Source organism: Hemicordylus capensis, chromosome 2, assembly GCF_027244095.1.
Source record: "Hemicordylus capensis ecotype Gifberg chromosome 2, rHemCap1.1.pri, whole genome shotgun sequence".
NCBI classification, from domain to species: Eukaryota; Metazoa; Chordata; class Lepidosauria; order Squamata; family Cordylidae; genus Hemicordylus; species Hemicordylus capensis.
In genome coordinates this window covers 305,243,798-305,261,997 of record NC_069658.1, presented here as the reverse complement: position 1 = coordinate 305,261,997, position 18,200 = coordinate 305,243,798, and the positions used below count along the sequence as shown (strand labels likewise).

The 18,200-nt window shown below is 41.5% G+C and overlaps 1 protein-coding gene across 9 annotated transcripts in view; it reads right to left on the bottom strand.

The window, feature by feature from the left end:
- IL17RD (interleukin 17 receptor D) overlaps positions 1-18,200 on the bottom strand; it is a 138,104-nt gene that overhangs the window by 118,489 nt on the left and 1,415 nt on the right. For 2 of the 9 annotated variants that reach the window (XM_053296313.1, XM_053296324.1), the window contains exon 1: positions 14,905-15,196. In XM_053296313.1, the coding sequence (XP_053152288.1) occupies positions 14,905-14,931 (27 nt within the window). In that variant the 5' untranslated portion in view covers positions 14,932-15,196. Of the gene's footprint in view, positions 1-1,802; positions 2,108-3,839; positions 4,000-11,138; positions 11,195-11,544; positions 11,937-14,904; positions 15,198-18,200 lie in introns of those variants that run through there. The other 7 variants (XM_053296318.1, XM_053296321.1, XM_053296319.1 and 4 more) reach the window with 7 other exon arrangements.

The following is an 18,200-nucleotide window of genomic DNA, read 5'->3' as shown; positions in this document are numbered from 1 at the left end:
CCATAAAATGTAATCTTGAACTATTTTTATGTCATGTTGCACATGAACAGACCAGTGTTCTCTCTAACAGGGATTCCCAGATGTTGTTGACTACATAACCCCCAAGCAAAGGCTAATGAAGCTGGAGATGCTGGGAGTTGTAGTCAACAATATCTGGGAATCCCTGTTAGAGGGAACAGTGGAACAGACTGCAAAAGAGGAGGGACTACCTTCTAAGTAAAACCTTGCCTGCTTACCTGCAGTCAATTTTTGCAAGCCAATTGCTTTCAAAATTAGATGAATCTAAACCCATTGAAATAAATGGGCATACGCAGGCCTAACTCTACATAGGATTAGAGACTGTTACTTAGCTTAGCACAGGTAAGCAGGCAATTCGGAACACCATGAATATCAGTTAAACTCAGGGGCAGAGGTATTCAAAGAACACAGGCCAGTAGGGGGACTGGGGTCACCAAGGGCCCCACAGTGGTCTCCATACCCTCTCCCCACCCTTTCCCTAATTTCCACCATGGCTGCTGCTGCCCCTTGCCAGCTCCTCAATGCTTCTCTCCACCAGCTGCCACCCTCACTGCTGCCACTGATGTCCACCACTGAGGAGCAGGGAGGCCTCGTTCCATTTCTGTCTCCAGAGAAGAACAGAACAAGGACCTCACTGTTTTTCCGGCAGGCTTCTGCCCCTCACCGCTGATCTGTACTGCTGAGAAGCAGAGAGGCCCCTGTTCCGTTCCTCTCTGGAGAGAGAAGCAGATCAGGCTTGCCTTCTTGCTTCCCAGCAACCTCCAAGTCAGATGCGAATGGAGCATGCATGTGTACTCTTCATTCCCATCCTGCTTGGGGGCCTCTGGGAACCCAGTCCGTTCCTCTGTCCAGAGATGAATGGAATGGGAGCCTCCCTGCATCTCAGAAGCAGAGATTGGGGGTGCTGCTGCTACCACCAGTAAGAAAAGAAGGCATACATTATCGGTGGAAAAGGGACTGGGGAGGTCAATGGGGACCAGAACACAGGCCCACTCTGCCCAAGCTACACCAGTGGCTAAACTCTGTACTAAGATGAGTTCTAGCCAATAATGGTTAAGTAGATTAGGACTGGAATGTCTTCCTTGTCAAGAGCGACCCAAGAATTACAGAGAAAACCACGTAACTGTAGATACTATCTCAAAGCATTAGCCATATCTGTTTGTTGTATTAATTAATTTATTTTTTTTATTTATTATTTTATTTATTTAACACATTTTAATACCACCCCACACACAAGTTCCTGGGCAGTTCACAATCTAAACACACCTGAGGCATATTGAGAGGCAAGATGCTTCTCAATACCAGTTGCAGGGGAGCAACAGCAGAAGAGAGGGCGTACCCTGTACCCTCAGCACTTGCCTGTACACTTCCCAGAGGCATCTGGTGAGCCACAGTGTGAAACCAGATGCTGGACTTGATGGGCCATGAGCTTGATCCAGCAGGGCTTTTATTGTGTTCTTATGGTAATTCTAACACTTCTTTCTTTATTACTATTATGCTTTTTTAGAAGCTCAAAGCAGTTTGTATCCAACAAAATACATTTAAAATAAAACAACAACAACAAATGTTGCAACAGATATTTCCCCAAGCCAGAGATATGTGTGCATATATATACCTCTGCCACGTGGGTGTCTCAGTTCAGATAAATGGAGGAGGGAGCCATTCCAAGCAGTAGAACTCATTGCTGTTGGGTGATTATTAAATCAAACATGTGCTTAAACTGCTGCTTTAAAAATATCCAGAGTTAAAGCAGAATCAAACTAAAAAATAATAAAGCTACTTACAAAACTCCTCTGGAATTACTTCTTAATGCAGTGAGGCCGGGGAAATTATAGTTTTGTCCTTGCTGTTGCCCAGCTTGTCACTCTTGCTTAGTTCTGATAGCCACCAGTTCTTCATCCCTTCCTTTATTACTAGGCAGGTGGGGATTTGCAACAGTCAGATGTAAAGCTGATATTCTTCTATGTATACTTCCGAATTTATGGTAGGTACTATTTCAAAATCCTGCATATCTCCCCTCTGTATTATGTCAAAAGTATTGTATTTTGAGCATTTGGTAAAGCTGCTGGTAGAAGAGTTACCCAAATACCTGAAGAACAAACAACCGTGTAAATTAACATATTTATTTGGAGAAATAAAGCATGAGTTCAGGCATATAATAGAAAACAGCATTCGCATTAATACATGGACAACCTAATCCTATACTTCTCTACTCAGAATTAAGGCCCACTGTGTTCAGTGGAGTTTACTGACAGGTGAAGTGTGCATAGGACTGCAGCCCATTTCACTTAAGTATTAAAAGCTGTACATCAGGTTGGGAATATTGACAGCTGAAAAGTCCTTAGAGTGACCTACATAATTTTGTACAAACTATGCAACTTCACACAATGTGGTTAAGTTGGAGTCTCAACAGAAGTATACTACTGCTATGAATACTTATATACTGTTTTGAACAAAAGTTCTCAAAGCAGTTTACAGATAATAAATAATAAGATAGTTCCCTGTCCTGAAAGGGCCCACAGTCTAACAAGAAACATAAGGTAGACACCCAATAATAAATAATAAGATAGTTCCCTGTCCTGAAAGGGCCCACAGTCTAACAAGAAACATAAGGTAGACACCCACAACAGCTACCAGAAAGATTCTGTGCTGTGGCTGAACAGGGCCAATTGTTCTCCCCCTGCTAAATACAAGAGAATCACCACATTAAAAGGTGCCTCTTTGCTTACTTAGCAGGGGTAAGAAATCCATAACATCCCACTAGGAGCCTGGTCAATCAAAGAACAAGGATCTGGTAACCCTGAGTATAGGACCTTCTTCTCATAAAGATATTGGTCCTAAAGATTTGTCACACAATCCTATGTGGAGAGAAAGACTCTTTCTATTACTTCTCTTCATTGTTTCTCAGCATCTTATGGCTAAGAAACTCCAACATTCTTTATAAGCCAGCGTGGTGTAGTGGTTAGAGTGTTAGACTAGGACCGGAGAGACCAGAGTTCAAATCTTCATTCAGCCATGATACTAGCTCTGGGCCAGTCACTTCTCTCTCAGCCTAACCTACTTCACAGGGTTGTTGTGAAAGAGAAACTTAAGTATGTAGTACACCGCTCTGGGCTCCTTGCAGGAAGAGCGGGATATAAATGTAAAAATAATAATAATAAGGTAAGTGAAAAAACTGTTTGAAGTTTCATATTTAACAATTAACTAATTAATATGCACCATGCAGCCCAATCCTATGCATTTTATTCAGAAGTAAGTCCTGCATTCAGTGGAGCTTACTCCCAAGTAATCACGCATAAGTTTGCAGCCTGAAAGAAGCTTCATTCTGGTTTTTAGAAGTCTCATTAGCACAGTGTTGCCAGCCAGATGGGCAGGAAGGTGCAAATTGTGGTTTAGAGGCAAGACAATAAATAGGTGAGAACTGGTTTCAATATACATTCCAGGAAGAAACAACTTGAGAATCTGGCAGGCAGAACCTTTGACCCTAGGCAGACTTTTTACTCAATAATGGTACATTTATAGTCAAGATGGCTAACACAATACAATAATATTCAAATATTTTGTTCGGTCACCCCTTCCTGCTCTTGTTAATTATCACATGCTCTCTAACATATCCTATCATGAAATACATTCTTAAGTATTTGAGCTATTTTATTTTCAAAGCCCAATGCTTTGACGTAAGGGGAATCAAGTGACAACATTAGACATCATATCTCAAATGCTGCACATTAGTGGTAAAATGTATCTGCATGGCTGGGGGTTCAAATCCAGTTTCTCTCTCTCTTTACAATAGCCTCTTGTTGTTGAATACAAATGAATACCTTTGACTTGGAGCACATTCAAAAGTCATGGCTATCAGTGTAATGAGTTCTGCAGATGGTTTTAGTTGCCATTCTCCTCCTTGCTTCAAGCTAAAAACCTTCTCTGCTTCTTCAGCAGCTGCTCCCAGATGGAGGAGACATGCAGAGCATGACGGTTCCCCTAAGGAAGCCCGGAACATCGAGAAAATAACAGAAAAGTTCTGCAGTGTGATCAGAAACTTCCCACCAGATCTTTCTATCACTCAGCAAAAGAAAAAAAAATTCTTCCTGAGATTTTAGCAGACATATATTACACCCAAACCTCACACGTCTGGCACTGGCAGAAAAGAATGCCATAAATCCCTCCCTGCAGGGCTTACCGTTCTCCAGTGCTCTTGACTGTAAAAGTTATTTTGAGATGAAGGAAACATGGGCTACAGCCTTAATCTCACTTACCCTAGATAAATTCTAATGATTCCGCTGGGAGTTACTTTCAAAAATGTTTTCAGAATGTGGCCTTAGTCTATTATCCAAACCTACTTACATCAATGTAACTTTTTTTTAAAATCAATGGCCTAAGTAAACACGTTGGTGAGTAGATAAGAGATTAAGGACTCATTGAACTGTTATGCTTGACAACAGTTATTTGCTACTGGTTTTCCAAATCCTCCAATATTTCACAAGTGAAACTAGGGCACACTAACCTGCCCACCCCCAACCCCACTCCACCCTGCCATTTCCATCCTAAGGTTTACTACCTGAGAGCCCTCCTCCAATCACACTGTGTCTGCTGTTGTGTATTCCTTTAGTCTGCAGTAGCCTGCCCTCCAGCCACCTTAAGTGGTGCAGTGGGGAAATGCTTGACTAACAAGCAGAAGGTTGCCGATTCGAATCCCTGCTGTTACTATATCGGGCAGCAGCAATATAGGAAGATGCTGAAAGGCATTAACTCATACTACATTGGAGGAGGCAATGGTAAAGCCCTCCTGTATTCTACCAAAAGACAACCACAGGGCTCTGTGAGCGCCAGGAGTCAAAATTGACTCGACAGCACTCCACTGGTTTAAAAGAAAATATGCAAGGGGGAAAAAGTTGACCTATACTCTGTTTGTAGTTCAAAATAAATTACAACAGTTCAAAATAAATCTTTTTAGTTGGTGGAATAACACATTATGCATACACTGCATCATGCTTTAGTGTTTATTGTTGCTGCTGCTATTTTATTTTCATGCACACGAGCATTTAATGCATGTGAACTCAAGAAAAGGTGCATCTATGCTCTGCTGAGATATTACTTCTGGGAACCTGAAGAATTACAACTCCAGAGAAACTCACATTAACAAAATTTTAAGAAGGCATCTCCAAAAGGCAAAAATAGGAGCAAAATCAGAATAGTGAATTACCACCAAGAACAGGAAACAACCATTAGACAGTCCCTGGTAAAAGGGAACTGTTAGAATATATGGTTGCTGAGATTTAGAATTTAGTCTCGCCAAGGTTTAAAATATTTTTTTCCTGCAAATAACATTATCTTTATTCACAGAAAAGGAGGAACCCCTCTGTGATTAACCCCACCCCACTCTGACCTATACAGTACAAATGATGTAATCAAATTCTGAATCTGAAAGAGGGGATTTCTTTCTGCTTGCTGGCTGCAGTTGGGTCCAGAGATGCACAAAAACAAACACAGAAAAAACCAAAACACTGATACCTCAAAAATTGCTAGGCAGAAAATTTGTGGATATTTTCTAACTAGCAACTTCTGTTCATTCTGAGAAACAAATGAGACTCAGTCATGAGACAACGGCTAAGCTTCATTGAAATGAATGGCAATGAAATAAATTGTGTTGTAGCAAAGTTCTCACTAATTTCAACAGGGAATGGTGTGCACAAGAGAACTTCCCAATGGAGAGGAGAGCTGGTCTTGTGGTAGCAAGCATGACTTGTCCCCATAGCTAAGCAGGGTCTGCCCTGGTTGCATATGAATGGGAGACTTGATGTGTGAGCACTGCAAGATATTCCCCTCAGGGGATGAAGCCGCTCTGGGAGGAGCAGAAGGTTTCAAGTTCCCTCCCTGGCTTCTCCAAGGTAGGGCTGAGAGAGATTCCTGCCTGCAACCCTGGAGAAGCCGCTGCCAGTCTGTGAAGACAATACTGAACTAGATAGACCAATGGTCTGACTCAGTATATGGCAGTTTCCTATGTTTCCTATGTTCCTATGAGTATGCCTGAAGGCTACAAAGTAGCAGCTGTTTCTCAGGGCCAAACTAGACTTTTGGGGCAACCATGTTTAATAAGCACATTTTCCTCTCATTTACCTGTAAAGTGGGGGGTGAGGGGTTCTGCTCTGTGTAGGAAAAGGAGAACATGGAGATCAGGAGTGAAATTCACCCCTTCTTATGCTTGACCTTGCTGTGCTCTGTTGTGTGAAGCAATCGTCTCCTTACCTAGCTCACTTCTGGTATCAGAGCTGGGGTGGGGAAAAACCCTTAAAAACAGCAGAGGGATGATTCAGATGAACCTCAGCCTGCCACTGCACCAACACACAATAATGCTGGGGCCCCACTCAGAACACACCCACCCCTACATCACTCAAGGACATGGTGACATGATTCCCAGCATGTTCTTTACTAGTGTGAAAGGGGTGATAATCTGAAACACTATCTACACATGCATGCAAAGCATACACATAGAGGGTGATGCAGATGATCAAGAATACAAATATATTTATATACCGCTTTTTAACCAAAGCTCCCAAGTGGTTTACATAGATATAAATAAATAAATAAAATGCCTCTTACACGCAAGTAAAGGACATTCCGGGAGCATGTTGACACATCCTTGAGTGATGTAGGGGCAGACACAATCTCAGGGAGGTCCCAGCATTATTGTGCATAGGAGCAGCAGTGGGCTGGAGTTCATTTCAACTGGCCCAGAGTGAACTGAGCTAAAGTAAAAAGTGAGATGAGTTTCACTCCTCTTTCCTGTGTGCTCCTTTTGGTATAAAAAGCAGAACCTACCCTGGCTTTGTAGGTGAATGGGACAAATATGTGATTCACACACACCTGGTTGCCTTTCAATTAGCTTGGGCTTCATTCTACCAGAATAGATTCCCTCTTCTTCTAACCATTCAGTTGTTTTTCACGAGGGACCAATATAGATGATAGTGTCCCAGCACACACAGTTAGAGAACGGGTCATGCCAATAATGCAGCGCGCCTTCATGACTTCCACAGAGGATATGCCAACATACTCTTGGTGCCTTACTTTATTGTGTGGAGAGGGGCTGTTTATCTGAATTGCCCTTCTACATATGCTCCAAAAACCTATTTAAACAGGGTTTTAGCACGAGGGGCAATTCAGATGAACTTCCACCCACACCCAATAAAGGGACATGCCAAGAGTGTGCTGAGATAACTTACCTCTTCTCATGTGCCAGGGCAGTATCGTCCAAACCGACCCAAGATTCATTTAGGGTCAAAGAACAGTCAGAGCATACATTATGCTGATCCATTATTAAAGAGAGGTAGGTGCTGGTCTAGATGGGAAACTGCCTAGATGAGAAACTGGGAAACTGCCTGAAAGGCCTGTTTAAACTGCTCTGAATTACTCAAAGGAAACATGAAAAATGTACAATAATACTAAGGAAAAAATAGGCTATTTAAATCCTGACCTTTGTGTAAGCTATTGAACAGATAGTCTCCTTATTTATTCTCTGAGGTTCACAAAACCTTCTTCCTGATTTCCATTTATTTATTTATCTATCTATTTATCAATCAAATGTATACCCCGCCCAAACTTACGTCTCTAGGCAGCCAACAACAATTAAAACACATATAAAAGTTAAAACAGTTCAACATATAACACATATAAAGTTAAAACAATACAATGATTTAAAAACCATAAAATTGAACAGTATTTTTATTTTAAAAATCTGAGAAAGCTTGGGTTAAAAAATGGGTTTCCAAATGTTTTTTAAAAATAGCCAGAGATGGGGAGGATCGTAACTCAGCAGGGAGCGCATTCCACATTCCTTTTGCCCTCCCTCAATTCTAGTAACTCCACCCCAACTCCCCCCGCATTCCTTTTGCCACCTTCTGCCCTCTCCCAATTCTAGTAATTTATTATCACGCATGTCTGTCTACTCTTCAGCATTTTCTTAATCTAATGTTTCCTTTCCCCCAAGGGGTAAAGCCTTAGGGGGCTGTAAGGGATGGAACCATATCTCAGTGGTAAAACATATGCTTTCAATGCCATGCAGAAGGTCCCAGATTCAATTCCTGATATAACCGAGTAGGGTGGGGGAAGACTCCTGTCTGAAACCCTAGAGACCCACTGCTAGTTAGTGTAGATCAGGGAGTCTCAACATTGGGTCTCCAGATGTTATTGGACTTCAAATCCCATAATCCCTAGCCCCAGTGGACTGGGACAAATTGTCCCAGTGGGGACCCAACGTTGAGAATCCCTGGTGTAGACAATACTAAGCTAGATGCACCAATGGCCTGACAGCAGCCCTTTTCAGACTTCCAAAAATGGAATACATTATAAAGGTAAAAGTAAAATGTGCCATCAAGTCGATTTAGACTCCTGGCGCCCACAGAGTCCTGTGGTTTTCTTTGGTAGACTACAGGAGGGCTTTACCATTGCCACCTCCTGCGCAGTATGAGTTGATGCCTTTCAGCATCTTCCTATATATCGCTGCTGCCCGATATAGTACCAGCGGAGATTTGAACCAGCAGCCTTCTGCTTGTCAAACATTTCCCCGCTGCACCACTAAAATACTAGAACATAGTATTTAATATTATAGTATTGTGGTAGTATTATTATGGTAGTACTATTGTGATGAGTACATTGTACCCAGCTATAATGAGAATGGAAGCATGCTGGCTATCCCTGCCCCCTGGTGCCAAGCATGCCCTTCACAACCACTCCCCTTGCTGTCCCCAAGCTCACCCCTTGTCTCTCTCAGTATTCCAAGTAATAATAAGAAGGTTTCCCTCGGCTCAGCACTTGCCTCTGCTGACAAGTACTGGACATGGGAACAAGAGGGCGTGTGACTATGGAATGCTTCACTGCCAGGGGGAGTAGCTAGTCATCACAGTCCTGTTTCCCCTGCACCTGGGTACAATATTCCTCCTGTATCTGCGTTTTAGAGCACCCAAGGAAGTTTAGTATAAACCATCTTATTATGCTCCTAAAAGCAAGTTTGAACTAGTATTTTGGTCGTGTGTAGAGCGGTGATCTGGACAAACTGCTTCCTGTACATGATAAAGAAATATGCTGGGATAACATCTGTGAAAGATGTCAGGATGGGCATGCTCTTGGCACACACCCCTTTTCATCGCAAGGGCTGGAAAAGTATAATTTGTATTGGCCCTATGTGAGACTTATTTCTGAGTAACCTTGGTTAGGATTGTACTGCAATGTTCTCAGTGGCAGCCAATCTGCTGCAGAGCAACTAAAAGTCTGCCTAGGCTGTGGTTTCCACAGGCTGATAAAGTTGTGTCAATTAGCTCTGTTCTGTTAGCAATGAATAATATATGGTGTGCAGTTATCCAGTATCACAGATTCAAGAGTTCCACTTTTGTTTTTAGAAAGCAATTTGATGTTATTGACTGCTGGCTTTCAATCCTTATCAAATGGGCCTTGCCAGATGTGGTGGCACCAAGGTTTTATTTTATTTTTATATAGTTTAGTTTAGTTTGTAAAATAAAAAAGACTGCAAGTCCACACTATACCACAAGAGGGGAGAAGTTACACAGAGAAATTAAACTTCTACTTCTAATTCACTTTTACATAAATTAAAGAGATGTTGAAATTACTTGGGTGGGAAATGTTAGCAGCAGCTTTTCTAGAGAGAATTAATTGTCCCAAACTGTTTCTTCCATTGGAGATGTGTAAGGTAGAGATTCAGATGTTGAGTTTGCACTGGGAAATACATTCACATCCTGATTTGGGTTTGGTTCTCACAAAAAGCAGATGAAGTTAGCCTGTTTCTGGGCTGCACCACTTCAGTCTGCAGACAGCAGCTGTCAGGTAGAAGGTTTCTAGCCTAGACTTCTCCCTGACCTCCCATTTAGTTTTCAGTATGCCAGGAATTTTTCCCTACAGAGGAGAATTAAATAAAGTGAATTCTCTAACTGCAGACTGAAATGGTAAACTCGGAAACAGGTTCATTGCCTCACTTGATGTTGGTGAGAACCAGACTTCAGTTGCAAAGATTACCAAGTGGTCTTGATCACTGTCTCTCAGCCTAACCTTCCATACAGAGTTTTGGTGAGGCTAATATACTCATACTTTGGACACTTTTTGTGAAGACCCAGCTCCCCTGAGAAGTCCATAATACTGGGGAAAATTGAAGGAAAGAGAAGAACAGGACAACCAGCAGCAAGGTGAATGGACTCAATTATGACAGCAATGAATGCACCACTGACAGACCTTAAAGGCCAAGCTGAAGGCAGATCATCCTGGAGAGAATCTATGTGGTCACTAAGAATCGACACCGACTTGACAGTACTCAATCAATCAATCAATCAATCAATCAATATACTGAGTATTCTTTGCTGGCCAGATATTATATTTTTCTCTGATTTTCTCACATCCATCATCATTTGTACAAGTTGTATTTCAAAACACTGGACATGTGATGTAAGCAATTCAACACAAGAACTAAATAGCAACAGAAAGTCAAAAGATGGAGAAAGTTAAGGACAAAGCACAAAATAAATACAAGTTTTTGTAGGAAACAGGAATCCTAAGAAAGTGTAAATGAAGCAGACAAAAACACCAACAAGCTACACAGGTAGGAAAGGAACACTCTGGGAATTTGCTTGGACATCATGATCTTAATTTCAATGGCACGATTCTAAGATCATCTAGACAGATAACAGGAAAATATCATCTAAAGAGAGTAGAGAACAGGGAGAAAATAAATTCCAGAGATATAATTTATCAACTTCCTTGTACGTCATACAGGGAAACTGGCACTTAGTCAAAGGTGTATGGTTTTTGACAAATCATATAATCCTCACAAAAATCTAGTAATACTAAAAGAACTGGACATATATGTCCCAAACAAAATCTAAATAACCTGTTTAATCTCTCTAAAGCAATCCACCAACCCTTACCTTTGGATACCAGATACTGGAGGCATGTCAATACAATGGAACTGACTGGACCCCACTCTCTCTCTCAAAAAAAAACCTTGATTAATTTATGGTGTTTTAAATTTGTATAGTCTAATGGCTTAATCTTCTGCTCTTTTGTGTAAAAGCAGCAGTTCCTAAGATAGTATGAAGGTCTAGTGCAAGGAAACAACTCACCCTTTTGCTCTGGTGCTGGGGACCTGTCCAAGACTTGTACCAGGCTGAGATTTCTCCTTGTAAAATAGCAAGTGAATAAGCCCATAGTTAAACATAGTGCTTTTGCCGACATGCCAGTATCTCACTGCCAAGAGCAAGTGCCCTGCCACCACACAGATTAGGAGGAATTCAATTTACTGCATTTTGTAATCTTGCCAAGTATAGTGATTTATTTTCTATTATTCATTCAGAGGTCATTCTACAGAGGGTGAAAATAGAATGCAAACTTTATGCCAGCTAAGCCAGACAACTGTGCTCAATACTTTCTAAGAGCTCATCTGAAAATTACTTTAGTTCTACTGTGAGTCCATTTTACCTATCCTGGGACAAATGAAAATTAAAACAACAAAGATGCTGCTTTCCTCACCTTTGTATGTGTGGTAAGTCTTACTATCACTTCCATCATGACTTTCCTTACAGTGTTCTTGGTCAATGCAGAGTTGATTAAAGGTTACAAACAGTCAAGCAATCCAGTCATATACGTAGAAGAAAATCCATTCTGTCCAATGGGCTTTACACTCATTAAGTGTGTAGATCTTACATGTGCAACTTTTATTTTTGTGCAGTGGTTATAAGAGAAATAAAGATCTCTCCAATAAGTGAGATTGCATATGTTCACCTTGGTGATAGTGAAGACACTCCATTTTGCAATCAGAAGTCAAATTGCAGTGCTGTTATTTTAGCATTTTATAAACTATTTTTTGTCGGAAGTAAATAAAGCTTTCAAGTAATGTATCCAATTATAAAACAATCAGTTCTCTAAAATGAAAGAAAGCAAATAAGATTAACAAGACAATGACTAAGGAAATTGTGTTAATCCATGTATAATAACATAGGCTGCAGCTAAACAACCCTGATTTGATCACTATTAGTCACAAAGATCTCCAGTTAGTGGCATTTAATGACACAGGTATTTAATTAGAAGATGCTCCATCATTCAACAGTGCGCAAAATGAAGATGTTTGCAAATTATACTGTCTTTTGTTCAGTCACACTCTTGTCCTAATTAGTCAAATAAACATTGGAATTCCTTGCAAGTGTCCCATTTCCTTATATGAAAACAGCCAAACAGAAGTGTGTTAAGCCAGTGGCTAAGTATTTTGCCTTTGTCCAAGGCTCAACTGATTCAAAAACTATTTAAAGCAGGACCATGGTTCAGAACCTGAGCTGCAAAACACAGTGATTCAGTAGGTTGATTCGGTTCTCCAGTGCTTTTTACATCCACTACAGGCAATGTGCTTTCCATGGATCTTTTTGCCTCTTTTGGTTAAGCTCGGGCTGCAAGGCTATTTTCACCAATGGTGCTTCAGCCATGCACTGATCTTGTCACCATCGGGCCAGAATCTCCACAAGGTCATTAGAGATGTCCCTTTCCAATTTTTTTTTGGTAAGTCTCAATATTTTTGAGACTTACACATTGGTAAGTCATAGTTTTGCATATTACATTCACTCAAACATTTCATCTCATTCTTCAGTGGGGCAGGTTTTCCTGGCAATTATTAAATGCTACATGCTGGCGGTTTTGCTGTTGTATTACAATGAAAACAAGAAAATAAGATCATTTTATCTTGGGCTCCACATGTTGACTTTTTTGGAAACTTAGAAGCCCAGATTTGATGTGTTATGTTTTATAGGTGTTTTTGTGAGCTCTGGTTCATATCTATGTAAGGCAAAACGTTTGGTTTTTCCTTCAAGAAAAAAACACACGAATTAATCTAGACTGGACTGAACTTTCTACTTATGGAACGCTTCTACACAAAATGAAAGAGACTCAACTACTACAGGAACTCTGCTTGCATTTTTGCTTTGACCATAAGCAAACTACAGCCAAGCCATGGCTAAAGACTTGGTTCAATTTGAATTGCCATTTCTGACTTTAGCTATTCCTGGATATGTCCCCGGCCCGCCAATGCTTTCACAATCAAGTCACTAGGATTGCCAGGACTGCTTTCAACAGTCACCTGGAGACTCATGCCAATTCCTGGGGACTCCAGAGCAATTCTGAAGGACTGGAAACCATAGCTGCTGTCCTGTACACTAGATATTTAAATCTCTTGGAAGACTGAGGCAGCCTAATTATGCACAGGATTTTAGACCTTGCTCCACTTAAATCAAAGGCTGTCTTTGTACAGCTTAATTAATTGAACATAGGAACATAGGAAACTGCCATATACTGAGTAAGACCATAGGTCCATCTAGCTCAGTATTGTCTACACAGACTGGCAGTGGCTTCTCCAAGGTTGCAGGCAGGAATCTCTCTCAGCCCTATCTTGGAGAAGCCAGGGAGGGAAATTCGAACCTAGACGCTCTTCCCAGAATGGCTCTATTCACTAAGGGGAATATATCTTGCAGTGCTCACACATCAAGTCTACCATTCATATACAACCACGGTGGACCCTGCTTAGCGAAGGGGACAAGTTATGCTTGCTACCAGAAGACAAGCTCTTCTTCCAAGAGGTTTCAGAATAATTTTTAGTATTTTTTGGTTGTGACAAAGTGGTAACATTTCTAGATACTGTAGTAAATGACTGTGCCCTAGAACAGTTGCTAATTGAACTAACCAGAGGGGAGGCAACACTGCTTGCTACCAGAAGTCATGCTTGCTACCAGAAGACAAGCTCTTCTTCCAAGAGGTTTCAGAATCATTTTTAGTATTTTTTGGTTGTGACAAAGTGGTAACATTTCTAGATACTGTAAATGACTGTGCCCTAGAACAGTTGCTAATTGAACTAACCAGAGGGGAGGCAACACTGGACTTACTCTTGAGTGGTGCTGAGAATCTGGGTTGTAAGTGTAATTGAGCTGACTGGAAATTGTGACCACAATGCAGCATACGTGTAAGTGGGACATTGCAGAATGTATGCCTCAGATCAGGAAAGATACCATCAAGTCTAAGAGGATGCCAGTGTGGTTAACTAGCAAAGTCAAGGAAGCTACTAAAAGCAAGAAGGCTTCCTTCAGAAAATGGAAGGGTTCCTTCAGAAAATGGAAGTTCTCCTCCACAAATGAGGAGACAAAAAAATAAACCAGGTTTCAAAGTGGGGCTAGGCGGCACTGCTCCAGTGGGAATGATCCCAATCTCGGCAGTTCTCATGTGTAGCTTAATCCAGGCTGGGCTTCCCTAGCCTGGGTTAGGGTACACATGAGAATAGCCTCAAAGGATCCTTATATAACTAAGAGTTTATTCAGAAACAACTCAGTTTTCTCCTCCTTTCCTTCCCTTTTCCTTTTTGACTCCACACTCCCACATTCTCTACAGGATCCCCACTTGGACAAACTTCTAAATAACAAAACATAAAATATACTGGATAGAATACCACAAGATTGTAAAAAATTTAAATGAAATATTTGCATCTGTCTTCATTACTGAAGATATAGGCCAGATATCTGTGCCTTTTAGGAAGAGATTCTGAAGAACTGAGGCAAATAGAGATGAAGTTCTAGGTCTTACTGACAAATTAAAAATAAACAAATCACCAGGTCCAGATTTTGTTCACCCATGAGTTTTTAAAGAACTCATATCATTGTGTGGGGTCAAAGCTCAGGAGATGAGTTTGATTTGCCAGTTCTGGATGGGGTCACATTTCCCCAGAAGGAATAGTGTCAGACTCTCGGGGGACAAGGTAGGCTCCTAGCCCTTCTTGAACTCCAGAATGACTATCCAGTCATTCTTGTAAGCACTCAAAATATCAGTTTCAGGAACAGCCAGGGGTGGTTAGTTTGTCACCTGAGTCCTTCTCCTGGTTTGCTGCATTCAGTCAGTTCCCTCTCCTGGAGAACTCCTAGCTCTCATACTCAGAGAAGCAGCTCCTCATCATCAGCTGCCTTGTCTTTAAATGCCTCAATGCAGAGCTGACAGAGCTTAAAGACTACTTCCAGCCCCGCCCCCTTCCTGACCTTGTCTTTCGTTTCCTGCCTCACCCAACCTAGCTGTCTCAATGGTGTAGTTTCCTACAGCTCTCCCTGTTGTGTTCTCCCACTGGGATTCAACCAGCCTGGACCCTTTTCATTCCTACCACCCCCTGAAGGGAATGAAAGCCACACAGAAGGTATGCTATGCTATGTCCTTCTCCAGACTCCTCAGAGCCACACAAGCAACCAGGTAACATGGCATCCTGACAAACAGATATGTAGCCTTGGGGTGTTTCTGGATCCAAGCCTTTCCCTGGTGTCCCAGACTGAGGAGATGGCCAGCAGTGCCTTCTTTCAGCTTCAGCTGATACGTTAGCTGCTTCTGTTTCTTGAGATAAACCACCTCAGAACAGTGGTACATATGCCGATCTTGCAGTAAGCCATGACAGTTCAGAGTGTGGTTACCCCAACTAAGGGTCGGTTTGCTTCACAAACCTGGTTTAAGGGGAGGGGTAGTGTAGCGGGTGACCCGCTTATGAACCACCGGGCTCGCAGTCGAGCCTGGTGGTTCACACGATGGGAGAAAATTGGGCTAGCCTCCGCTAGCCCAATTTCTCCTATCGTGTGAATAGCCTCCTTGTCTCACTAACCTAAACCATTTTTTGAAGGTGTCAACAAGCATATAGATAGTGGTTATCTAGTAGATATTGTATTCTTGGGCTTTCAAAAAGCTTTTGAGAAAGTCAAAACTCAAAGTTTGCTGGGTTTGGGTTAAAGAGCAACCTTTGGGCAAAAACCCAGAAACAAATTAATAAATTGATGCTTGGAAGGGAAGGAAATAATTTGTAAGCCCAGGTCTTGTACTTGCTTGTGCATATCACACTAAACCATGTTTTAATCTTATCTCTGAACTGATCCACATTGTAAATTTAAAACAGTTTTAAATTATTTTAACTAGTCAGTCAGCATTATGCAAGACATCTCGTCCATATTTTTGGCCTATTTCCTTAGATTCCTCCTGCCAAAATGCCTAGGGCCAGTGCTAGCTTAATGGGGATCCTTGGCCAAGATCCTTTACAGACCCCTGAGTATCAGCAGCCAGGGAGTGTGGCAGCCATACTGGTGACTGACTTTTCCCCCTACCCATAATGCATTGCCTCCACACCATGAAGAAATGCTTTTTGGTTTCACTATCCCATTCACTGTTACCAGTTCCCAGAGTAACATATTTGCATTCCGGTTCTTTTAAATATTTTCATTCAAAGGTAATGAGTTTCTTTGAATATCCATGAGTGCTAAGCCATCTAACATAATGCCAACATAAGCTCCATTCAAGGTTTGAGTAAAACAAATCCTTATTCTAATTCATTCTCAATGTATCACTCTTGCAGTGAGCAAAAGCGGTTTATGAGATTCTCTGGAGCATTAGACCTGTTTATCAGAGGCATCATGCATTCAGACACTTGCAGAGTTCAAAAAGACTGTCAGTGCTCACAGTGTGGAAAACAGGCAGCTAAGTTGCTTTAGTAAAATCATTCGGCGTAATGGATACTGCAAACACATCTTTGGGCTCCCTGTCCTTTACTTGCTGGACCTCAGTCCCCCAGCCTCCCAAATGAAAATGCTTTTTACCAAGAGCATACAGCTTCTTTTGTCCTTAGGCTGTGAGTTGTTTTTTCCCCTAGCTGCCCCTTCCCCTTGCCTCATCTTTTCATACCTCCTTTTCAGGCCTTGGTCTCTTCCACCCTCCCTCCAGAAGATCCTTTCTTTTTAGCCCTGTGGATTCATTCACTGTCTCTCTATCCCTTACCTTAGCTACCTCCTGGGCCTCTTCCCACAGCCTTTCAGCTCTCTGACTCTTTCCCTTGCTTTTTCTGTTCCTCCTGCCTGACTACAAACAGGCTTCCTATATCCTGACCCCAAAACAGACTTCTTACAGGCAAACTGACTTTCCACTTCTCTGCACTATTGTAGCTTCTCTGCACTGTAAACATTTTGTGATATTTTGCTTGTTGAGATTGTGTATCTGAACTTCCTCTTAAAATATATATTTCTTATATGGTGCAGTGGAGAAATGACTCAACTAACAACCAAGAAGTTGCTGGTCTGAATCCTCGCTGGCATGTTTGCCAGACTATGGGCAACACCTATATCAGGCAGCAGCAATATAGGAAGATGCTGAAAGGCATCATCTCATACTGAGTGGGAGGAGGCAATGGCAAACCTCTCCTGTATTTTACCAAAGAGAGGGCCACAGGGCTCTGTGGTCACCAGGAGTTGACAGCACACTTTACATTTATGATCTTTTACTAAAAGTTTGTATTAAAAACTATGGTGCTGATTGCTTTCCCCTGAGCTTCTGGACATCTCGTGAATATTCCAGTGGATCATAGCAGTTCAGCTAATGAATGGGAGTGAAAGCAGTGGAGAAAGCTCTGCTGACAAATAACAATCAAAATACAGTATATTTGCATGTACCAACCACAAAAAACCCACAATTGCTCACTATTTGGGTCAAACTAGAAGAAATGTTGAGTGCATTATCATAATCTAGTTTGGGGTTAAAATAAAAATAGCAGCTGCCTGGTGACTCAGTCTGGATTGGGACTGCAGAGCAGAGATGAGGTGATTGTTTCAGTGATACCTTTGATGGTTTATATCAACTTGCGGGGGTATTTTTAAGCAGGAAAACAGTGTGGAGGTAAAGCGTTAAAAATCCCTACCTCCATACCATGGTCCCACTCCAGGTTGGGGCCACACAGAACTTCTATTTTTACTCCAAAGTAAAGCCCAAATTAGAAAATGATACATTACATCTAGTTTGTCCCTAAGAATAACTATTCTGCCCCAAACCATAGTCCATATCTTCCATTGCCTTTAACTGTGCAGCACCTGCTCAGTGGGGAATGATGTTGTCTACTGTTTTAACAATAATCCTGTAGAGAAAGTGGAAGGAAGAGGAGGAGCAGCAGAGGTCAGTGTCTGACATATGCTTTAATTCAGAGCTTCTGAAACAAAATATATTTCTGGAGCATGGTGTCTTGATTAATTACATATTGAGCACTGAGTATATCTGAAGCATGACATGTCATGAGCTATATCTGCTGAAGTCTGTAATGGTACCCTTAGGACATTAGATACAGTCATTTCCATATATTGAATATGTATTTG